The sequence below is a fragment of the Martes martes genome, assembly GCF_963455335.1.
Source record: "Martes martes genome assembly, chromosome: 9".
Lineage (NCBI taxonomy): Eukaryota > Metazoa > Chordata > Mammalia > Carnivora > Mustelidae > Martes > Martes martes.
In genome coordinates this window covers 131,019,263-131,043,981 of record NC_137896.1, presented here as the reverse complement: position 1 = coordinate 131,043,981, position 24,719 = coordinate 131,019,263, and the positions used below count along the sequence as shown (strand labels likewise).

The 24,719-nt window shown below is 49.7% G+C and overlaps 1 protein-coding gene across 4 annotated transcripts in view; it reads left to right on the top strand.

Moving 5' to 3' along the window:
- Positions 1-24,719, top strand: part of LPIN1 (lipin 1) — a 130,131-nt gene that overhangs the window by 67,399 nt on the left and 38,013 nt on the right. For 2 of the 4 annotated variants that reach the window (XM_080813326.1, XM_080813328.1), the window contains 6 exons: positions 10,810-11,010; positions 11,932-12,027; positions 15,181-15,494; positions 17,503-17,628; positions 19,939-20,046; positions 23,297-23,426. In XM_080813326.1, coding sequence (XP_080669452.1) covers positions 10,810-11,010; positions 11,932-12,027; positions 15,181-15,494; positions 17,503-17,628; positions 19,939-20,046; positions 23,297-23,426 — 975 coding nt within the window. The remainder of the gene's footprint in view (positions 1-10,809; positions 11,011-11,931; positions 12,028-15,180; positions 15,495-17,502; positions 17,629-19,938; positions 20,047-23,296; positions 23,427-24,719) is intronic. The other 2 variants (XM_080813327.1, XM_080813329.1) reach the window with 1 other exon arrangement.

Genomic DNA, 24,719 nt, shown 5'->3' with positions numbered 1-24,719 from the left:
GATGGGTGGTGGTAGCAGAAACTGCAGGGTCATGAACGCTGTGGCCAGGGTTTTCAATTTTGGCAGAACTTGCAAGAAAGCAGAGTTTCTTGGCAAGTTGTGAAGTTCAGAGAGTCTGTCGATTTTGGGTGAAAAGCTGATTTTTCTGATGTAGTAACTAGGCAAGAAGTTATGAGACCTCCAGTCCCTCATCTTCCAGTGCTATGCTTCTGGAACCACTCAAGATTGGGCTAACTGATGCTCGAGTATCTGCCTTGTGCCGGGAATCAGCATGGGGCGTTCCTGCCCCTGATTGTGGGGCTGGGGGCTTGAAGGAGAAGAAAACTTCCCAGGCCTTTGCTCCTTGTCCTGAGTGGTAGGTACCAGCCTCCTCCCCCAGGGACACACTCTCCACACCTCTGCCTGTACCCTTCTTCCTGCAGGATCGTCTGGGAGCTGGCTCGCCCTTCCCCTGGTCCTGAAACTGAGCCGTGCTGAGCGCGAGTTCTGTGTTCTCGGCCCGCTTTAATCCCAGCTTTGGTGGGGGAAAGCTTGGGCCGGCTGGGTTTTCTGCTCCCACACTTCTGCAGGAAGTATCAGTCTGACCTGCATGGTTTCTAGAAGCATCTCAAGCTTTCCTAGTGAATTTTCTTATTTTGAGGGGAGTGTTTCCTGGAGCGGGCTGGCCTGCCAGCGAAGTCCCCAATTCCCCAAGGACTTTACCCTTCCTTTAAGAAGCTTGTCTTAGCACCACGTTGAGGACTGGGGAGCTAGTTGGGGTAGCCAGCCCGTGGGCTTCCTCAGTTGGGAGCCAGAGGGAAGAAAGTGTGCCCCCCCCCCCACCCCCGTGTGGCAGGCCAGGGAGGAAACGGAGGTATCTTGATTCTCGGGCTGGGGGGGGGGGTGTTCTTTTCTCTGCCTCTTGCTGCAACCACGTCATACTTCCTTTTTGTCATTTATGTGCAACTGATCACTTCTACCGATGGATAAGTCAGCTTGCAAGGCTCTGAAGAAGGACTTATTTGCTGTTAATATAAATCACAAAAGGAAGATACACTACTTATAAACAAGTGTAATTTTCTTGCAAGTCTTCTTAGTCATTAGGCCATTCAGGGGATTTCTTAGAAATTGTCTTTTTGTTGTTTCTGTTTTTCAATGCTTTGGCTGAATACCAGCGCTTACCTCATAAGCTCCCAGGTGAGCGTGACTTGGCCGGCCCCAGGAGCAGCGTGCTGTTTGTGCTCTCACTTAGACTTGGTCCGATGTGCATCCTAGACGTGGAGACACAGAGTGTGCTCAGGGGAGAACAGTGTGGGGGTGGTGAGTGGAGGCCCCCCCCTCGTCTCTCTGAGCCTGGCTGGGGTGGTAACAGCATGTTCCATGCGTGTTAGGGTACCAGGGGCCATCACTTCGCTGTCCTCTGATGGCCTCAGGACAATCGGGAGAATGCAGAATGAGACCTCCTGGGCCTTGAAGGACCTGTGGGGAGAACTCCGGGGAGGCAGCCTTTATTGTATTTTTGAGGAAGAACTGTCCTGACTAAAAGCCCAATGGCTTAAATATTCCTAGTGACAGGGTGCTCACTCTCCAAGGCAAATTCTTCCCTTTTCGGGGAAGTTATAAATGGACCTCAATATTCACTTGTTGATAACTGAGCCAATTAAGACAGGAGACTTCCTGTTTCTCAAGGACAGAAACAAACCCTCCCTGGGGCCATACCCACAGCCAGGTGCAGGGTAAGCGTCTGTGCAGTCTTTGCTGTATGAAGGGGGAGGAACGATCTGGGTAGGAAGGGGGGGCGCGGTAGTGGTCTGTCACCTGTCCTCAGAGACAACTTTCGGTATTTACTGTAGATCAGGATAAAAAGAGGAGGGGGCGATTTGATCCCCGAGTATTCAGACTTTACTAGCAAAATCTCTGCCCTTTCTCCTCCTCCTCTTCTTCTTCTCCTTCTTTTTTTTTTTTTTTTTTTTAAAGAATTTTTATGTATTTGACAGAGAGAGAGCACAAGCAGATGGAGTAGCAGGGAGAGGGAGAGGGAGAAGCGGGCTCCCCGCTGAGCAAGGAGCCGGGCGTGGGGGATTATGACCTGAGCCGAAGGCAGATGCTTAACCCCCTGAGCCTCCCGGGCGCCTCTGTCCTTTTTCTTCTTTAACTGCGAAGGAATGAGCCCCTCTCAGGCCTCCTGCTTTACCTGTGTGCCATCTGGAGATGGCAGAGGGGAGGCTGGCCAGTCACTCTGGGACTGACTGGCACGCACAGGCGGATCTCCGGGGCAAGCAGACCCATTTCCAAACCAGACACTAGCTTAGGAAAAAGAAAGAAAGCTATTCACCCGTACCTCTTGAGGATCATGTTGGCCTCATTGTTCGAGAAGCGAAGATATTTGCATGTCCTGGGCGTTACACTTTCCTGCATATGGGATTTGAAGCCTGTGTGTGCTCCCCTGCACATAGAGTGGACCGTCCAGTCATACGGGAGGGTTGTAGGATTGTCACAATGCTGGATGCAGCCTTAACCTGGATTCCAGTGCTGTTCGGTCCCTTCCTTGCCCTGGGACACTGAGCAAGTGACGTCGGTCTAAAGCTCGGTTTCCTTCTCGGCAAGATGGGAAAATTCTATCCTTTGCATGGTAATGGTAAACGATTAAGTGGTTTAAACTCTGTTATTGTCCCCACCGGGATAGTGTCCCGCCCTCCGTGGTGGGTGAGAACGGGCAGTGGTTTGTGTCACACTGGTTCTCTGCTGTATCATCTTTGCCTGGTGTTGCTGGAAAAGTCTGCATGTTTAGAAGCCTCTCAGACGTGCTCCCCTAACTGAAGCAGCTGGCAGGCTGGGACCCCAGGGTGAAATTGGTTAAAGTCTGCTGGCCCTTGAGGGCAGCTTGTTGTGTAGCTGGGTGTGTCCCTGCTGCTAATAACAGGAACACAAAGTGGGGGGGGGGGAGGCTCACCCCAGGCTGACGTGGGGCTGGTTCTCCAGTCGAGGAGCTCCCCAGATGTACCATAAAACCAGATGCCACAGGTGTTCCCTAAGCACCTGCCCCGAGATGGGGGGCAGGGAGGGTGGAATGCATGTGCTTGGGAGGCGGGCTGGTTCCAGGAGGTGATGAGTCATTCTGAGGATGAAAGGGCCGGAAGAGTCTCCCAACACTACACGACGGAGGCCGTTTTGACCTTTTCATCCTTGAGTTCTGATTTACCTCCCCGGGGACCCCAAGGTGGGGTAATGAAGAGGGTGTGCGTACTTGTGAAAATACCGCATTGAGAGCCAATGACCGAGTCTGTTCGGTCTAGTCACTTACTCGGGGAGGTGAGGACGCTGGAAGCGTTTGCCCCCAGCTTTCCAAGGGCAGAGACTTTTTCTAGGGCATCATTTTGTCCCATCAGAGGCACAGTGTCCGTACCTTGCTCCCGCATGCAGCGCTCACGAAGTTCGGAGGAGGACGATCTCATCCTGGCTTTCTGACTCCTGACCCCCAGTTTTGTGCAGTTTCTGTTCTCCAGACTCTTATCCCTTGTGTTTCATGGCCTGGTTTTTTGGCAAGAAAAGCCTTACGAGCCTGTTACTTAAACTGTGTCTGTAGGGAATTTCATCTGGGGCGTTATCTTCACGAGCTTTGCGTTGCTGGGAGAGAACAAATGCCATTCTTCTTTCTTCTGGATCTTAAATTGCTGCACTTGCCCCCCTCATCCCCGGAGCTGCCGAGCTGCTCGCAGGGTGGCTCGTACACCTTGTGGTCTCCACCTCTGGACTGTTGTTGCGATGGGACAGAAATCCCCAAACAAACCTCTTCCTCCCACCACCCTTGGTTTCTTGCTTGGGATGAAGGCTTGATTTCATGATGTTGCTCTGGTCAGGTCACAGGGTCATGAACTTAGAGCACCACCGGGTTCTTGAATTCCCTCCACAACCTTTTGGCCAGAGGGTGTTCAGACTCCTCGATGAGACCACCCTTGATGGAGCACTCACTCCCTCTGATGAGTCAGCTCTCCGTGGAAGCTTGGTCTCCTAGACTGTGCTTTCCCCACTGGCTCTGGAAGGTCCTGTCTGCAATTCTGACTCTAATTCCAGCCTGTGATCATCTCTGTAGCACTGGACACCCTGTCCACATGGGCCGAACATTATTTGACATTCGGACCTAAATGATTGCTATCTGTTTTGCTAAAGCCACATGGCTGACTTTCTTTGACTAGGTGGCACCCATTATACCATTTTCATGCACCAAGATGGGGGGCAGCTCCATGCAGTGGAGAACGGGGGAGTCTTGGGGTTCCGCCTGGGCTCCTGCCCTCGCTCTGTTACTGGTCCCGCCACTCTGAACGTCACACAGACCTGGCACCCCGGTTCCTCATCAGAGAGGGGGCAGTAACGGGGGATTTGAGTGCAGCACGGGGTTGCTTAGATCTTAGCACGTGAGCTTGCTCATGGGAAGGTTTTCTGTGCCTTGCGAAGTCTGTGCAAATGGAGCGTGGAGGTTTGTGTGGCCCCTTTCCTGGGATTTCCCGAGAACTGCAGAGGAATTACAATCACTTTTATCCGCTTGTGTATCAAATGAGTAGAACAAGCAGTTTCTGAATTGACAGCTAAGAGCCTTCGCCTAGAGTAATTCAAATCTTCATTTTTTTTTTTTTAAGATTTTACTTATTTATTTGAGAGAGAGAACATGAGAGGGGAGAGGTCAGAGGGAGAAGCAGACTCTGTGCTGAGCAGGGAGCCCTATGTGGGACTCGATCCAAGGACTCCAGGATCATGACCTAAGCCGAAGGCAGTTGCTTAACCAACTGAGCCACCCAGGCGCCCCTCAAATCTTCATATTTAATAGTCGATGCAGTTCAAGTTGAACACACTGTTTATTTTTAATGCTGTAAGCAGAATCCCAGGTGGACCTATGATTTTGGATTTTTATGTTCCTCAGAGTTTTATCTATCTGTGTCTGATATAAGAACTGTAAAGTTTCCAACTCAGGGAAGACTCTCTGAAAAGAGGGTATTTCCGTGAGATGGAACAGCCTCAGAAAATTAGCCTCAAGGAGTGTTCTGGAAAGCCAGAAGATACCACACTAAAAACCTTGCATACAATCATATATTAATTATAATATATTTATCAATTATAATATAAATACACTATATTTATGTTATATATTAATTATAATTATGTATCACACTATATATTACATTATATATCATATAATACATTACATATGTTGTACATATGATGTAGTATACAATTATACTTATATATAATAAACATATGATATTTAATAATATTTGATAGATATTTCATATTAAATGTATAATATATAATAATTATAATATATAATGTAATACACAATCAATAATAGAAATATAATACTAATATTAATATAATATATAATGGTATATAATTAATTATGTTATATAATTATAATAATGATATACTAACATATTAATAATTAAAATAAATATGTATGTGTTTGTGTGTATATATATGTGTAGATCTACACATCTATGTATAGATGTGTAGATCTATACATGTATAGATATGTATATATATGTGTGTACTTATATACATATGTATATGTATATATGTACATATGTATACATATGTTTACATGTTTCCTAACTTCAGAGCTGCTCTGAAAATCCACAGCACAGTTTAGAGAACCCTCGTTTGGCCAGACGGAGGTGTTTGTGGGGTTTGGCTCATCTGTCCTTGAAAAGCTTCTGGAATAGGTAGAGGAATCCTGTTTCATGTGACATTCTTCAGGGAATATTCCTGTCAGGGAAGCAGCCATTGCTTGCCCAGTGTTGAGACTGAAATCAGCAGATCTGGAAGTAATTTGGTTCGGGGTGAATGCAGAGCCAGGACCTCAGAGCTATTCACCTGGATGTGGAAGCATTTTGTTTTGTTCTTTTCAGGTCGTACTTTGGTGGCTCTGCAGGCAATTAAGATGCTTTCTGCTTCCCAGTGCTGCCCTCGCTGCCTCATCCTGTGTCTGTGAGCGTGGGAGACAAGGAGTTGTGGGATTAAGGGGCAGGTGCACGGAGCGTGCATCTGAGGCTGGCTTGTCCGGCTTCTTAGCTTTAGGTCAATCCGATTAGCTTCTTCCTTGAGCCTTTTCCTCCCCGTGGAACTGAGCAAGTGAACTGGGAGCTGGTGTCCAGCTGGTCTCATCTTGTATTCTTCCAGTATTCGCCCAGAGCTTCTTTAGAAAACATCCTGAAGAGCGGAGATGAAGATGAGCCATGCTTGCCCCCAACTTGCCTGCACCCCTCAGCCGAGCAGGCGTCGGGGCTGAATTGGGCGCCCGCCTTCCCTGAAAGCCGGTCCCAGGCCTCCTGGGCCCAAGCAAACAGTAGTCGCCTTCCTGAAATCAGTTCTGGTTAGTTCAGCGTTCTCCCTCACCCCTCCCCAATGGTAGTAACACACACGTAACATAAATGGTTACTGTCTTAATCATTTGTAAGTGCACATTTCACTTGCTGTCCTGCCACCATCTGGCTCCAGCTTTTGTTTCCACTCCCCAGTGAAGCTCTAATCCATTAACCCCTTCCTTCCTCCCCGAAGTCCCTGGTACTCTCAGTTCCACTCCTGGTTTCTAGAGGTTTACATAGGAAAATCCTCCATCTGGTATTAATCCTTTTGTGACTGTCTTATTTCTCTTAGCATGATATACTCTGGGTTTATCCCTGTTGCATGTATAATGTATATCAGAATTTCCTTCCTCTTTAAGGCTGACTCGTAGCCCGTGGTGTGTATGTACCACATTTCATTTCTCAGTTCATCCATTGATGAGTACTTGGGTGGTTTCTACCTTTTGGCCATTGTGAGAACGCTTCTGTGAGTGTGGGTGTGCAGATATCTCTTTGAGACCCCGCTTTTGCTTTTCTTGGGTATATATTTAGAAGTGGAATGGCTGGGTCATATGGTAATTCTATTTTTGATTTTCGGAGGAACTGTGTTCTGTACTGTTCCATACACAGAGCCGCACCATTTTGCATTCCTACCAGCAGTGCACATGGGTTCCAATGTCTTCCGAGCCCTGCCAACCCTTGCCTCTTCCTCCTGCGCTTGAGAGAGTGCCGTCCAGGTGGCCTCCTTCGTGAGAAGCGTTCAGCGGTCAGTTAGAGCCGCTGTTGGTGCTGAGGACGGTTTCCGGGACTGTAGTGCCAGGTGGGGCCGTGACCCTGTCATCATATCACATCACATCACATCATTTGTTAAGAATTATGGAACAGATGCCCCGCCTCCAAGTTGCTCAACAGAGGGAGTAGCTAAAGATAATCAAAGCAACTTTCAGTTATTTGTGGTGGGAAAACGACAGCAGGCCGGCCCCGCGGCGAGCCTGGCGGGAAGATCGCAGGACCGGGCACTGGGAAGTCAGTGTCCGTCTCTGCAAGGTGGGGAGCTGCCTGTCACTTCCCATTCCGGGCCTTATTCCTTTCAAACGAGGCTTTCAGCGTAACAACCCAGGGTCATGTGCCTTCGAAATCTTCAGATTCTGTGCGATAACCTTGAATTTGGTCACTGAAGGGGGGGAGAGGGATACTTTGTTGTGAGGACGAGAGGGCAGAGCCCCATTTAGCTTGAATTATTAAAGATGCCCTTTCAGGCTTCATCTAGGGGCAGTCGGAGCTGGAATTGGATCCTGTGGGTCATCATGCCAACGTCCTCGTCTTACAGATGAGGGGCTGGGACGCGGACATGTGGTCACATCATCCAGTCTGTGACTACGATATGTTGGCCAGTGGGTCCTCGGGGCCGTGTGAGCAGCGGCAGGGGCGTGGGCGTGGGTTCAAGCCTCTCTGCAAGAGGCGGTCACCTGTCACTCAGGGACCAGTGTGGCCCATAGCTGAGGGTCGTGAAGCAGGAGGGAGGCTGTGGAACCAAAACAGAGGTGGCTTCAGACCCAGGCCTGTGCCCTTGGGTATTGACTTCACTGCACTTTTGCTTGTCCTTTAGTTCACTGGTATGAAAGGCCTTGTACCTACAGCGTTGTGAAAATCAAGGAGCACAAGGTCACGAGGAAGGAATTTACAAAAATATTGTTCCTACAGCCGTGCTTTGCCACAGGGTTAGAGGCTGATCCCTCTCGGTAAGCACCGGAGGTTAAGATCTACATTGAACATTGATGTGATGATTTTTGTTTGTTTGTTTGTTTGGTAAAATGATTCTCTATGAGAAGTGTCAGGGTTCCTGGCACCTGGCTTGCTCAGACAGTAGGGCATACCACGCTTGATGTTGGGGTTGTGAGTTCAAGCCCCACATTGGGCATAAAGCTGTCAAAAAACAAAACAAAACAAAACAAAACAAAACCCAAACACAAAAAAGGAGTATCAGGGTCCAAGGGATCCTTTTTTCGTTGTTCTTCTTTTCGGAACAGTCTCCTGCCCCGGTTTGCCTGAAGTTAGTTAGCTTGCTCACAGATGCAGAAGTTGCACGATTTTCTGATCTTGCCTCCCTGTGACTTGCGTTAGGGGCAGGAGCACTGGGCGCCAAGTCTGTCCAAGGGCGGCTGGCCCTGGGCGCATCTCTGCGGGTGTTCACCGAGGGTCTGCTCGTCGCTTGTCCCAGAGAGACGGGTCCATCAATCCACGAGGCGTCATTTAAGATTGTAAAATGAGCCATGAGGGCTTTCTTGGGTTCTTTGTAGGTTTGGTCATTGCTTTTAGGGCTCCGGCCGCTTCTAATTTAGCCTCGAATCAGCGGTTCGTGTTTGCCCATGGTGTGTGCAGGGCTCATGACCAACCACCTGCGATCCTCAGTTTCCTTATTGGTGAAGGGGGTTGCTAGTGCACTGCTGCTTATGTCACAGGGGTTGAGGTGAGGCTGATGAAAAGTAGTTTTCGGTTTTTTAACTGGCAAAGACAAGGCTTGATTGTCAGCCTCAAGCCTCAAGGACAATCTGGCTTCGCCAAGTGACAGGAAAACCACACGGCGAAATAGAGACACATCCAAGTGAGAAAGTTCACAGAACCAAACTGTGCAGACAGGTCAGGGACAGTGTGCACAGCAAGGTGGTGGCCGCTGGGATCGTTGTAAGGGACCCGCGGTGAGTGGGGTCAGCATGGTCCCTCGCGCCCCTATGTTGGGTAGGTGGTCACCTCGAGGAATCGGGGCGTGATGGTTGGGAGAGAGGGTGAGGTCTTGGGATCCAGCGACTGGAAGTCACAGCGTGCAGACCTTTCATGCTCAGATGGTGGACCTCAGGAGGCCACCAAAGTGTTAGGCGCACAGAGAGGAGGGGGAGCAGCTTTGCCTGGGCCAACCTGTGAGGTCAGCTAAGCCGGGCTGGCAAGGAGGCAGCCCCAAGCGAGCTGCACCCCGAGACAGGTACCCGAGTGAGGGCAGACACTTCTGAGGACAGACACCTCCCAGGGCAGGTCCCCTGAGCACTGGTCCCTTGAACACAGGTCCCCTGAGGACAGGCTCCTCCCAGGGCAGGAGGCCCAGTGAGGCAGAGCGAGGAGGAGCGAGTGGCAGAGGAAGGCTGCAGCGTTGGCCCTTGTGGGCTGCGGGCCACTCTGAGGTGTCCGCGTCTCATCGGGGCACGTGACAGGGCCAGACCATGGAACCAGAGAGTGGGCTCTGCCAAGGTGGGCAGTGGGGCAGGTGAGGACGGTCACCAAGGTGGTCGTGGGAGCCGGAGCTGTGGAAAGAGGACCAGAGCATGGCGCCAGCTCACTGGGGTCCTCTGGCCCCAAGCAGCTCTCCAGCTGTCCCTTCACCTCCCTCTTCCCTGCCTCCTCGCGGTCTGGCATCTTCTCATCTGCCTCATCGCCGACAGCCACCGCTTAGCCTTCCGGCCTTCTTTCCCTTCTTGCCGGTCTGTACACTTTTGCCGTGAGGCATTTTTGATCGCATGGGTCAGATCATCATCTTGTTGTTCCCAAGTCTGCAGTGGCTTCACGTTGCTCCTTAGAAACGTCCGGGCCTCCCAGCGTGGCGCGAACTCTCCATCCTTCCCTGTTGTCTGTGGCAGGCACAGCCCCCCAGCCGGGCTCCTGGGCACCTGTCCCCGCGGGCGTCTGCCCCTCCCCCGCCCGCCGCGGCCCCTTCCGCGTGTTCTCCGCCTCCCTTCGCTGTGGCCCCTCCTGTCGGCTTGGAACAGACGCGGCCCCACTGACGTGTACTTCACTTCCCTGTGTTTTGCTTCTGTCTCCTTCACAAGCCTGTGAGTCCCTTCAGGGGCCAGGGACGCCGTCTTATTTCTCTCTGTGTGGCCAGTACCGGGCTGGGTGGAGAGTAGACGGCGGATGTTTGCTGACCGGCCTTTGGTTGCTCAGCCGGACAGACACACGGAAGCAGAGCCTGTGTTTCCCCTGGAGCCGCCGTGGGGCAGAATCCGAATAGGCAGACTGAGACCAGGATGGAAATTGTTCCAAATAAGAGTCAGTTTTTTTCCTTCTCAAGTGCGACTACCCATTTTTTTTCCGGTTACTGTTTTTGAACGTCGACTCTACTTGGCATAGTGGGGGCTAGAGCCCAAGAGGTATAAAGTGCATCTCTGTCCTCACGAGTCTTCAGATTTCGCTGTAAAACCTGCACGTGACGACAGAGCAGGGCACGGCTGAGCAGGTGCTGGCGCCGCGGAGGGGAAGAGCCCAGCGCCCTCCGGGCTGAGGCTTCCTGGCGTCGGCAGCGTGGGGGTGGGTGGGCTGGCCGGCAGGGGTGCGGGTAGACGGGCGGTGGGGGTGGGCGTGGTGGAGCCCATCCCGGTGGAGCAGAAGGGTCTGAACGAGGTGTGGCGGTCGAGCTAGTGTGATGACGGGCGAGTTCATTGGGACTGGCTCCAGACAGACGGCCTTCCTGGAACTAACCGACGGTGGGTCTGTCTCTGCTTTCTAGACTCAAACCATGAATTACGTGGGGCAGTTGGCGGGCCAGGTGTTCGTCACCGTGAAGGAACTCTACAAGGGGCTGAATCCTGCCACCCTGTCGGGATGCATCGATATCATCGTCGTCCGCCAGCCCAACGGGAGCCTCCAGTGCTCGCCCTTCCACGTGCGCTTTGGGAAGATGGGGGTCCTGCGCTCCCGAGAGAAAGTGGTGAGAGCATAGGACCCAGTGGCCTGGGGGGGCCAGGTTCTCTCTCTAGAGAAAATCATCGTGTTTCTGCCTTTGAAGATTTTATTTATTTATTTGAGAGACAGAGAGCGAGCGAGCAAGTGAGCACGAGTGCGGGGAGCGGCAGAGGGAGAAGCAGGCTTCCCGCTGAGCAGGGAGCCCGAGGCGTGGCTCGATCCCAGGACCTCGAGATCACGCCCTGAGCCAAAGTCAGATGCTTTGCTGACTGAGCCCCCTGGGCGCCCCTCATGTTTCTGTCTTCAGACAGAGCTTCAGGCCTCCGGAGCTGTGGCTTCACCCTGGGAAGGGCTGGTCACTGAAGTGATAAGTACTGACTCGAATTGTGTTAAATCATTCCAAGACATAGGGGCAAAAACCCGCTAGTTATTAAGCTTGTGGGTTGTGTGAGTCAGACATTCAGACCAAGGGTGGCAGGGCTCGTTTGTCTCTGCCCGCTGCCCTCTGGAGCCTCGGCCAGAAGACCTGCTCCAAAGATGCTGGCCCTCGCCGGCCCGGGGGCTCCTGGCTGGGCTGTCAGCCGAGGCTCGTGGCCACGACGCCCACACGTGGCCCGTCCGTGTGGCCTGAGTGGCCCCACAACATGGCTGCTGGATGCGGGGTGAACCCCTCCAGGGGAAAGGAGCCGGCGGCCCCCGGGGCCTGACCCGGGTGCGGAAGTTGCAGGAGCCGGTCCCGCCGCGCTCTGCTGGCTGGGACAACCGCAAGGCTCCCTGTGCGCGGGGTCGGCGCTGGGGCGGGTAGACGCCGTTTCTGATGGCTTGCCTGGTTGAGACGTGGACCTGTGCCATCGTTTGGGTCGGATGTGGGTAAAGGATCTGTATATAAAGGCAGGGCACCCCCCCTTGAGGTTTCCTGTTTGAGTCAAGTGTGTTTTTCCTTCAGGTTGACATAGAAATCAACGGGGAGTCCGTGGATTTGCACATGAAATTGGGAGATAACGGAGAAGCATTTTTTGTTCAAGAGACTGATAATGATCAGGTAAGGACGGCCGGCGGCCCCTGGGACTTCCTAGTTTTGAGTTTTGAGCAATGCTTCTCTAGAGGGCCCAGCGGAAGTTTGTGTGGAGAAGTAACACTGGTGCCGGGCGGTGTAGACCGCCGCGGCAGAGAAGTGTGGCTGCTGACCTGTACCAGGGATCTGTGAGCCCCACGGGGTGGGTGTGAGCCGTGTCCGAGACCCCGCAGTCCTGGCCTGCTTCCTCGTGCTGTCTCTGAGGAGACGGGAACTGGATCACGCCGAACTGTTGTCCAAAGCACACAGGTTACACTGGCGTGTTGAGTCTCAGGGGGCTGAACGTTCTAATTTTTGTGTAGTGTGTAACCACATCACTTTCATTTTTTGTTATTTAAAACATTTTTAACAGCTCTACTAAGATACAGTTTGTGTACTGTACACTTTCTCTATTGCAAATGTACAGTTTGGTGGTTTTCAGTTTTCTCCGAAGGATGTCGCACGGTCAATTTTAGGACATTTTCATCAGCCCAAGAAGAAGCCCTGTGCCCTATAGCTGTCGCTTACCTATACCCCCAAGCCTCCGCCCTGTCACCTTCCTGTGCCCTCAGCAACCACTCTTTCACTTTCTGTTTCTCTCGATTTCCCTGTTCTGAGCTTCCACACGAATGCAGTCCCAAGTATGTTGTCATCACGCCTGGCTTCCTTCCCTTCTCATGAAGCCGTTGGGGCTCGCCCATCCTGTAGCCGGGCTCAGGGCTTCATCCCTCTGTGGGGCTGCATCATTGCCCGTGGTATCCGCATACCACACTGGTTTGCCCTTACGTGGGCTCGTGGACATCTGGGTCGTGTCTGCCTTTTGGCTGTCAGGAAGGATGCCGCTGTGAGCGTTCCTGCACAAGTTTTCGTGTGGACATGTGGTTTTATTTCTCTTGGGTCCGTACCCAGGAGCAAAGGCTCCCCGTCACGTGCTAGTGGTGTGTTCCGTGTTCGAGGAACGGCAGCTCTGTTTGACGTTCCCACAAGCAGGGCGTCGGCTTCGGGCTTGTCCACATCCTCACCGACACCTGCCCTGGGACCGAGGGTCTAGCTGTCCTGGGGGCGTGCAGGGATGTCTCATCGTGGCGCTACCGTGCGTCTCCCTGATGACTGGTGAGCCGAGCATCTTTTCACAGGCTGGCTGCCATTTGTATTTGTTCTTTGGAGAAAAATCTATTCAGATCTTTTTGTGATTGGGTTTTTGTCTTTTTATTATTGGTTTGTTATGGATGTCTTCGCTTGCGTGATGGTATTCCTCAAAGCACAAAACTTACATTTTGATGAAGTCCAGTTTATCTGCTTTTTTTTTTTTTTTTTTTTAATCCTTCTGTGGCTTCTGCTCTTGGCATTCTGCCTAAGAATCCTTTGCCAAATGCAAGGTCATGAAGATTTATCCCGATGTTTTCTTCTAAGACAAACTGCTTTTTCACTCTTTCCTTCTTTGAGAAAGCCACGTGGGAGGGATGCTGTGTTGGGATTACTCAAGAAAATCCACTTAGACCAGTTCTTTTACGGGAAGATAGCGTGATTCCAAAGGAAGAGCTCTAAAAAGCTCCAGGGTCAAAAATGAACGCGCATGGTTTCAGTTTCAGAATAAAATGGTCCCAGGCCCCTCTTCTTTTCGGTCTCCCCAAAGGTATGATGTAACAGGAGGACCGGCATCCTCAGCCTCTGCCCCCAGCTTCTGTCATTACTTCCCTGTCCACAGGGACGGCTCTGAGAATCATTCATTCGTAATTATCGATTCTTGCCATCTCAGATGGATGCTTGCCTTCCGCATTTCTGCTGTCCCTTAGCTTGGACGGACTTTACGCTGTGAGAGTTGAAGAAGCGTTTTGGGCGAGGCTCCCATGGAAGCCGCGGGGGCTCGAGCCTGCTCTGCTGGCCTGAAGGGTGCCTGGGGGTGGGGCGGGGCTTCCGGAGCCCAGGTATGTTCTGCCCCTTACGGGTAGCCCTGGCTACCCCTGGAAGGCTGCTGCAAGTCGGGGAAGCCTGTGTTCCTCATCACCAGAGTGCCCCAGGATCCAGGCCCCCTCTGCGTATGGAGCTCTGCCTCTTCCCTGCCCATGTGCAGACACTTCTTTTCTCTTAACCTTGGGTTGGCACTGTCGGCCTTTCTTCTGGGTTTGGCCCATTGAGCAGCTGGGCGAGATGACCTCTCACCTCCCAGCCTAAGGCTTGGTCTCAGATGTTCTCTGCACACCTGTAGCACCTCGAGTGTTCTCGAACCTGCTGTAAAGGGTCAGCAAGGGGGGTTCTGTTTCTCTCTTCTCCTTTGTATATATTCTTTCCTTCTTGTTACCAAGTGCCTCCTAATAAATAAGCCATTAATAAAAAAGATTAATAATTATGATTATCTATAATTATGAATTATAATTATTAATATAAATAATTATTAACAATGAATAATTATTAATAAAATGATTGTTATACTTTTTAGATGATTATTATACCTTATTGAACAACTTATATGGTAAATCATTATTAAACAACTTAAATGGATGGGCCATGTATTTTTTCCTTTTGTTTTTAAGAGGAGAGTCGGTATCTGATTGACTAACGGCCGAATACTTGGATGGCTCTGGTGTAGGCAGGCACTTGGGGTGGGGAGTCAGCTGTATTTTTGTTTTTAATTACTACCATCTTAATTCAGTGCATATTAAAAATGTATACACATTCTCTCTTTTACATGCAAACATGTGCACGCACGTACACATACCCACACAGGCCACCACATACACTCCCCCCCGTCCCCCCCCCCCCCCCCGCATGCACTGAAATGCAAAGTTGAGCCCAGTTCCCAGGTAATGTGATGACTCAAAGCTCATTTTTCTCTTTTTACTATGGATACTTCAAACACTTTAGGTGTCCTGAAATCACTCATTACCTCGCTTTGCTATAATTACGAAAATGCGGGACTCGATACAAAATGCCATAGAGTACATTGTTGATTCGTGGTTGGCTGTCCCAATCTGGCACTGCCTCCAGCCCACGGTGGCCATGACCGTTGGTCCCCCCGTCTCACGTAGCCCTCCCTGAGGGTGCTCGCACTCCTAAAGGAACACCTGCCAGCCTTTGGCACCCCTTGCCCCTTAAACCCAGATTAACAAGGCTCTTTGAAATCTCTTTTCTGCCCTTCAGGAGGTGATCCCCATGTACCTGGCCACCTCCCCTATCCTGTCAGAGGGAGCCTCGCGCATGGAGTGTCAGCTGAAAAGGAACTCTGTAGACAGGATCAGAAGCCTGGACCCCAGTGCGTCTGCCCAGGCCTTACCTCCCAGTGAGGCCCCTTCGAGCAGCTCTTTAGTGAAGAAGAGAAGGAAAAGGAGGAGAAAGTCCCAGCTGGGCCTGGACGCCCCGAAAAGAGGCGACGACATGAACACGTCTGAGGACGAGGACATGTTTCCCATAGAGATGAGCTCGGATGACCAGGCTGACCCGCTGGACGGTAGCAGGTAAACGTGCATGAAAGCCGGAGCCTGTGTGGGGTCAGGCGCATTCGTTCTCTGAGATGATTCTCACAACTCGTTTTTCGCCCAGTATTTCTTATTCTTTTTTTTTCTTTTTTAAAAGATTTTATTTATTTATTAGAGAGAGGGCAAGCATGAGCAAGGGGAGGGGCAGAAGGGGAGGGAGGGGGAGAAGCAGCAGGCTCTCCGCTGGGGGTCGGTCCCAGGACCCTGGGATGTGACCTGAGCTGAAGGTAAAGGCTTACCGATTGAGCCCCCCAGGTGCCCAGCGTTCCTTATTCTTATGTGAATGTGTCTTAGACTGAGTGTTAGAACTCTGTGGCCCCAACCTCGAAGGGCAGGAACTTCTGAGCTGGCTTACAGCTACAAGGTGGTTGGTGGTACCCGAGCTCCTCGTCTGGCCGCTCCAGCATCCAGGACGGAACTGAGGGGACAGAGAAGCGAGCAAACTAATACTTCATGCATGGAACCCTTGTTTCAGATCCTGCTTGCTCTTATTTGGGCCCCGACTGTAGTCCCGGCCGTTGGGGTGATATGTGGCTGGGGACTGATCTGTGACAGCTTTCAGGTTATAAGGACGTGCAGAACGTGACCAGTTTTCTCTCCAAGCAGACTTTTCCTTTTCAGTTCTGACTAGGCCTAAGGTTTCATGGTCGTCTTGCTCAACTTTGCTTTTAGCTGGGTGGTGAAATTTGGTTTCTGTGTATTACTATTTTAGTGAAAATGGCCAATTTTAAAAGATAAAACTCATTTGTAAAGTATATTTGATATTTCAGATCTTTATGTAATTCAGGTTTTTTTTTTTTTTTTTTGAGAGGGAGGGGAGGGGCTGAGGGAGAGAGAAAGAGACTGTCAGGCAGACTCCCTGCTGAATGCAGAGCCTGATGCAGGGCTCAATCTCACGACCCTGAGATCACGACTTGAGCCAAATCAAGAGTAGGGAGCTTCACCGACTGAGCCACTCAGGCGCCCCTAAAATTCAGTATAATTTTTGATAGTTATTTTTGTATCTTGTTAACATGAAAAAGGGATAAGGAACATCAGGAGTGTCCCTCTGCTTCATTATTCAAATTAGGACTTTTTTCCCCCTCTGACTAAAAATACAGGCAAACTGGCAATGTCACTTTTCCTAACTATAGCCTCTAATCTGCTGTAGGCTCAGAAACTAGTGGTTGGGCTTATTATAGTTGCCGTCCCTGCATGGCTTTTAATTCCAGAACTTAGTGAGGGATATTTCAGGGAACATCAAAAGTACGGACTGACGGCCTCTGTGTGACTGCAAGAGTGAATCGTATTTTTGTAATGAATGCATTCTACCTGAAACAAGGTAGCTTTGCAGTCGTTTTGTCATTATAAGAGTCATTTGGTTTATATCATTTATTTGTTCTGCTAGGTGAAGGATTGTCTGTGTGTGGTCGTTCACTTGACAGCCTCCTGTGCACAGCAGGACTTTTTAGCCTCCTGGGTCTGTTTGGGGGCGCGGTGTAAACATGACCAGCAGGATCACTATTACGCACGTCCGTCAGCCCAGAGACTTGAATACAGTCGGGGTTTTTTTTTTTTTTTTTAAAGATTTTATTTATCTATTTGACGGAGATTATAAGTAGGCAGAGAGGCAGAGAGAGAGAAGCAGGCTCCCTCCTGAGCAGAGAGCCCAATGCGGGGCTTGATCCCAGGACCCTGAGATCATGACCTGAGCCGAAGGCAGAGGCTTAACGCACGGAGCCACCCAGGCGCCCCGAATACAGTCATTTTAATGAGCTTTATAATCCAGCCAAAGCACAAACACATTGACGTGTGCCTGTGTCTCATGCTTACCCTTCCCACTGCCTCCAGTACGCCTGGGTGGATCAGGAAGAGATCGTGTTCATTGACAAAGAACTTAGCTAATCAAGATAAAAGGGAAACTTGCCATCATTATGAATCTGTCACCCATAATCACTAATAGTTCTTTGACTTTAGTCTTTTTCTTCTTTTTTTTTTTTCCCTCCAGAACTCTTCCTAGCGATATACCTGTATTCCAAGAAGATGTTTCTAAGGAAAGCCCTTCCCCCATCATGACTTACCCTCAGTCAGCATCGTACCCTAATTCTGATAGAGAGTGGTCACCCAGCGCCAGGTGAGTTGCTGGGGGAAGTGTGCGCATTCGACCACCCCCGTCCAGAGGATATAAAGTCAGTGACAGGAAGCATGTCCAATAATAGTGAAATATAAGTAAAAAGTGAAAAAATGCGGGTTAGAGTAGGAGGTATAGATTGGGATTGAAAAAGGACACGTGCAGACCATGAACTTCTGATGTCATAATCAAGCTGTAAATCTGGCTCTTCACTCCCCGCAGGTGACCTTGAAAGAAAAGCCACTCCCGTTCCTCAGTGCTGAATGTCAGCAGGAGAAAACAGGTGGCCGAGCCTTTCTTGACACTTAGCCCTCAAGTACGATTCCGGAGCCACCAAGGTGGTTCTGGGCTGTTAGAATGACGCCCTCTCCCCATGCTTAACCCTTTCTGCTGAAACCAGGAATATTTCCCTGAAAAGAACTCTGACGTTGCCCTAGAGTTGGGTAGGGTAGAAACTTGGAGAATCAGACCTGCTTACGCTGTAGATTGCCATTCTGAAGACCCAGGGACTGGTAGTCAGTGAGACCTCTGAGAATATGTGAGCCCTTCGGAGCCCTTCTCAGAAGAACCAGGGAGGGGACAGATCTAAACTGAGCGTCCTCAGCAGGGGCCGTATCACCCCCACTGGGGCAAAAATTGGCTCTTGGGCACCAGAGAATTCTTAGATATTATAATGGCTTGTGGCCTCCATGGGGCCTCACACATAAGCAAATTCAGAGTCCATCTGTGGTATTAAAGAGGGAAAAAGCCTCAGCTGTCTGGGGGTACGCTAACAATGGAAAGAGGTTGAGAAACACCGATCTTAGTGACAGGGACATCCTTGGATTCTTTTTTTTTTTTTTTTTTTTTAAAGATTTTATTTATTTGAGAGAGAGAAAGAATAACCAATGAGCAGTGGGGAGGGGCAGAGCAAGAGGGAGAAGCAGGCTCCCCACTGAGCAGGAGCCCGATGTGGGCCTCGATCCCAGGACCTTGGGATCATGACCAGAGCCAAAGGCAGATGCTTAACCTGCCGAGCCCACCGAGACGCCCCAGCCTTAGATCGTTCTTGTTCCTCACATTTTAGATGTACTGGTGGTTTGTAGTGGAAGTGTGGGAACCCCGCTGCAAAGGCTCCCTGCCTAAAGCCAGAGTCCTCCCAACAGCCCTCCTCATTTTCCAGTTTCACCAGAGCGATCTTGTCAGTGGAACAGCACAGTGAGCAGCGTGTGCTGGAGTCCAAGTCCAAGAGAACTAGATCAGTCCCGTGCCTGGCCCGGGACAGCGAGTGTTGGTCCGCCCGGGTGGGCCTGGGGGCCTGCGGGGTGTCCTCATGGAGGTCTGTCTGCAGACCTGCCCCGTGCAGTAGAAACAGAATGCTAGCTGCCCAGGATGTTTACAGTTTTCCAGCAGCCGTCCTTAGAGGGTAAAAAGAAACTGAGAAAGTTAACTTTGATGATTGAGTTCCTTTGACCCAGCATGTCCAAAATACCATCAAGCCATTTTCACAAAGTTCTTAATGAGATATTTCACATTCTTGTTTTCATACTAAGTCTTTGAGATCATTGTGAGTTCACATGTAAAGACCACCTTGGTGTGGACGTGTTACACTTCATGTGCTCGATAGTCACGTGCAGCTGGTGGCTGTCATAATGGACAGTGCAGATGTTAGGCCTTCCTGGAACCTCCTCCATCATCTCCCGAGGTCTGTGGAAATGCCCCCTAAGGAGGGAAAAAGACGGCACTTTAGGAAGAAAATAATGTGGGATGGTTAGAAACCACTATTAGGTTGGAAAATCTGTTCAGATGCTCTACCTTAATTTTGAGTTTCAAATAAGTGTTTAAAACGCAGCCGTGGGTGTGTCCCCTGTCTTCCGTGATTCGCCATATGAATCCAGAAAAGCGGCTGTGTCAGATCCTGTGGGTCTGGCTGCTGTCAAATGCAGCAACAAATCAGGGTAAATAGATACATGTCCGTACTTGGAAGTATGTATTTTCTTTGAAGAGACAACTGGCAGCAGAAACGATCAACCCTTTGGAGACTGCAGTTTGATTAAGCACTAAATTCTGACCAGAGAATAACAATCTTTTACGGCCATATGGATGCAATAGAAAGTGAAACGAGTCTTTTGGCAGTTTCCTGTTCTTGTGTTCAAAAAATTCATGTTGATTTCTGAGTGATTTCAACAGATCATTTCTGCTGTTGTCAGATGCCTAAGTATGTTCGTTTTCTTGCAAATGTTATTGTGGAGAGTAGTCAAATAATTTATATGAAGTATAATTGAATTGACCTATGATTTTTCTTTCTTTTAATGTGTATCACGTGGTATCCAGTAGCCCGATAGATTGCCAAAGGACTGCCCCCCGCCTGGCAGTTGCGGCCGAGGGAGGCCTTTCTAGCTCTTGCCCTCCACAGTCTTCCCACTTCCGTGCTGCGGAAAGGTAGAGGGGCTCTTTCCCTACTTGGATGTCTTCGATAATCAAAATTGTGATCTAACTCGTATAAGCCTGTTTACCATTGACCAAATTATTTATGCAGACAATACATAGACTGCATAAATGAAACTTTGGATCTAACTCTTACAAATCTCCTTGACTAACCAAATTACTTATGAAGAAAATACATAGAGATGTTTTTTTTTTTCCTTTGATTAAGCATTTGTAGATTATTAGATTCTTTTCCACGACTAAATTGGATTCTCTGGAAATTATGGCTAAGCATGTAGCTCTTCCTAATTTTATGGAGTGCTTTGCAAAAGAGAATAATGAAATCAAAATTGGTAATATGATTTTTGCTTTGTGTCTAGGGTTGTTCAACATACAAGTTTATAAGATCTTTTGTATAAGGGGAGTTATTATAACTCTTTAAATTGCTCATCAGACTGTCTGAATAATGGAATCCTATTTCCAAGGTATTTCTAGGATGGAATTCTGGAATGTGGCATGGGGTTAGGATCATAGGTTTGTATCTTCCTCAGACGCCACGGTCTGAGGTTCTTGTCTCCATTGCCTCCGTGTTGTCCACACTCCGAGCTGCGTGGTGGACCTACCGGGTTTCTACATGTTAACAAATGAAGCTCTGACTGACTCTGACGCGGGAAACTGTTTTCCTTTTTGATTAAAGAACCAAGTCTCAGGATATGCTTCGTTTGGAGGGTTTTGTGTACACAGGAAAGGCCATTTTGAAAGGAGGTAAACTAAGCTGTGAACAGTTAGAACTCACTTGCCCAGGTGGGACTGGCAAAATCCTAAAAACTGTTCCGTGGTTAATAAATGCATTATTTACGAAAGCCAGTCACGGATCTTGTGAGCTTATTTTTTTGAACAACCCTGGACCTTCAAAGGCTAAGATTTGTTAACGGGAAACCTTGGACCCACCATCTTCCTCGTGAATCTCACCCAGAACTGGGAGCCTTTCCCGGACTCACCTTCCGTCAGCCTGAATTCCACAGACCGTGCGCGGCTGTTCGCGTGCAGGATCCTTCTGAGGGAGGCTGGGGTTGCCGCCATTTACGGTGGTGGCCTGCGGGGCGCGGGAGGCGGCGCTCCTAGCTCAGGGCTCGCTTCTCTGTGAATGAGTTTGCAAACCTGAATACCTCTGTGGAGACCTAGGGCTTGTGGGGTTGGCCAGGGGTCGGAATAGCGGAAATTCTGGAGTTGGCGCCACAAGACACCCGTGTTCAGCGCTCGCCTTCTTCGAGAGCCGGGGCTGGCCGAGGACAGCCGGTGGGCCAGCCGTGGGCCCCCGTCCGTCCTCGTGGTTCTGTGGGGCTGCGGCTTGTTCACGTATCGTCAAGGGCTGCTTTTGGGCAGCTGCGACAGAATTGTGCGCTTCTGACAAAGGTTGCACGACCCACAAAGCTTGACGAAGTTCGCTGACCCCCCGGCTCCAGAGCACGCTCTGTCTAAAGGGCTCTGCCGACTTCAGTGCGGGGGGTACGGCCATTCCTTGTTCCACAAAACATCACTTGTGTTTTATGTGGTAAAATAGAACAGCGGCAGCTTTTTAGACCAGGGCTTGGAGGTTCGGATGCTGCGCTGCGGAGGGTAGGAGGCCGGTCACAGTGGACCTTTTCTGTGATGACTCTGGGGACAAACTGGATGCTGGTCACGGTTGTAGGTACACTGGAGGCCACGACGCCCCCTCTGGACCTGGCGCTGATGGCGAATATATAATATGGACACGCTGGTACCAGGGAGGCAGTGACCCTTTGGAGAAAAGCGTAATTACAGGACTAGAGGGAGCAAGGGAGGTTGGGAGGTGATGGACACCTTACCACCTAGATGTGTGGGCGCTCAGCCTTCCTCCTGTGGGACCGTTTCCCTTGGGGCGGAAGAGGGGGTGTGTGTGTCTGTGTGTTGGGAGAGGTGTGTTGGGAGAGGTGTCCCATCGTATACGCTCCCACGACACCCTGTCTCAGGGTCCTCCTCCACACATGGTGAAACAGAGCATGAGGGCCACTATAGCCACGTACCACGTGGGTGGTTTGGTGGGCAGTGGGCACCACGGGCGATGAACCAGCCTCTGAGCACGTTGGTGTGAAATGGAGGAGAGAGAGAGCGGTGAGCCTCTTTGGTTCAAATGGTCGAGATGACTGAAGAGATCTGGGACCACTTTAGCCATTAAGGGTCCCTATTGGTTTGATAGGTTTCATCTATGACTGCTCCCGTCCTGACAGGAAGCTGTATTCCACGGGAGTTGACACCTAACTCAGGCCTGTGAGGCCACGCGGGGCCTCAGGAGAGTGTGAGGGCTGTGGTAGATGTGCAGAAGGAAAACATGGCGGCTTTGTCCCCCGCTTCATGTAACACCGTTGTCTTATTCTGGGGGAAATGATGCAGGAGGAGGCAGGGAGAGGTTAAATGGATATATTTTCTCATCCAGATGTTGGTTAGGATACTGTGAGAAGTTTGTAGACAAGGTGATGATTCTGAGCTGGTCACTCTGACTGGACAGAGGGAAAACTTTGTTCAGGTCTAAAGAGGAGAAATAGGAAAGATTGTAGAGACAAGAACACAAGTTACAACCACTTAAAAACTGGCCTGAGAATTAAGCCGTATGATATGTTGTTACAGAGCAAGCCTTAGCCAACAGGTGGATTTTGAACTGTTCCTGGAAGATATTTAATGAAATCTCAACACAGAGACTCCTGGTGTGTTAGGAAGTTTGAGTTTATTCTTGGCATCTGGAATTTGTGGCAAAATTAGCACGTGATACAGTTTCCCTGTTTTTGAAGCCAGTGCAGATTCATAAATCTTTAAAAATTGAATATAATGGGTGTGGATCTGAGATAGGCAGGACCCCCTTTGCAGCCGAGAACTGACAGACGCAGTTTGGAAGTTGAGACCACAAGAGTGGGGAGCTCAGGATGAGATCGGGAGAGACAGGTGGTTTTGAGATGAGAACACACTTTTTCCGTTCTACTTTCATCTCTCTTTTCTTCAATTTTTTCTTTCTAAATGCCTCTTCCCATCTTTACTTGGGACTGGGGGGCAGGTTGGGATAGGTTCCCCAAAAGGGGAGCTCCTTCCTCCTGGCTGTGTGTTCTGTGGACCCCTGGTGGCCACAGAGGGGAATGTCATGAAGCTTGTGTGCATTTTCTGGGCTGTTTGAACCATAGAATTCTGGACCAAAAAACATCTAAAAAAGTTTCCCTTCCCAGTTTAATCATGGATTTGTGTTTTTCTTAAGTCCTTCAGGTTCTCGACCTTCAACACCTAAAAGCGATTCAGAATTGGTCAATAAGGCCACCGACAGGACGATGCAGAAGAGTAACCTAGAAATGCTCTGGCTTTGGGGAGAATTACCACAAGCGGCAAAGGTAAGCCCCCCCACCCCCATTTCTGCCATATATCGAAGATAGTTTCCAAAAACATGAAATGGGCACGATCTTTTCTTTCAAGAAATTTCATTTCATATTCCAGTCCATTAAAAGCATCTTAAATATATTACTATAAAAACTTTTTTAATATTGTAAAGCTTCTAGAAGATGCTACAACTTCTTGTATCCCCAGTAAATGGTTGTAATATGAATGAATGAATGAGTAAACATTGAAAGCATTCCTATTGAGAATCCAGATGGGCAACTCTTTGGAGGGAATGTCTGTTGAGGTAGAGTTGTGGGTTCTTTCTTTTTCTGGGTTATATTTAGCTTTCATGGAAAACGCTGATTTCTCTGCCTGCGTGCTGTAGTGCCGACTGAACCAGCCATCTTTTCAAACTCATGGCATTTGTCGTTGGAGAAGTGGCCTGGAAATGCTAACCCATCACTTCTTCTGGCAAAACACTTCGAACCACAGACGTGCTGTGGCGTTTTTTCGTTGTGCGAGAAGCTGTGAGATCGGGTACAGGAACCAACACTTTCCCTTTCCCCTCCAACCCATAAATTGCATTCTTGTTTTTGTCTGGATAAATCTTTTCCGTAACAGGACACTCCTTGGAGAAGTAGAATCAGAAATGTTAATTTCTCACTCAGGTGAACCACCCGCTTGTTGACTTAGTTTGGGGGGTAAACTTTATTGAAGTAGAGCACATGTACAGAGAAAAGCCTACATCGTGGGTGCACAGATTGGAACATTTTCACGCCGTGAATGTGTCCAGGGAGAAGCAGGGCTTACTCAGCCACCGGGAAGCCCCCACCCTTTGCAGTTACTGCTCAGCCTGCCCCCCAAGAAGGACAAACACCCTCCTGCCTTTCACAGCAGGGATTAGCTTGGCGACATTCATCGTGCTGTTTTGTGTAATTGTGATTCCCTTATTGTCACGGTGCTGCGAACTGCCCGTCCTGCGAGTGTCCTGCCTGTTCCGTGCACGGACACTGAGTACTTGAGCCTCTCCTGTTTGTTGGCCTTTCCTGATCCCACTTCCTTCTAATGGGGAGTTGATGTTTTATATGAAAGTTCCTTTGCTCTGGAACTGGCGTTCTGCTGTTCGGGTTCTTTCGGCGGAAGGGAAATCACCAGGCGACTCCCGAGGCTTGACTGTCTCTGCTAAATGGGCAGACGGTTGTGCAGATGTTAATGGGTTAATTGTTTTTCTTCGATTAACTCCTTTTTTCTCTTTGCCCATGCCCTGACTATTCTGTCTGTCTGTCTCTCTCTGCCCCTTTGACGTA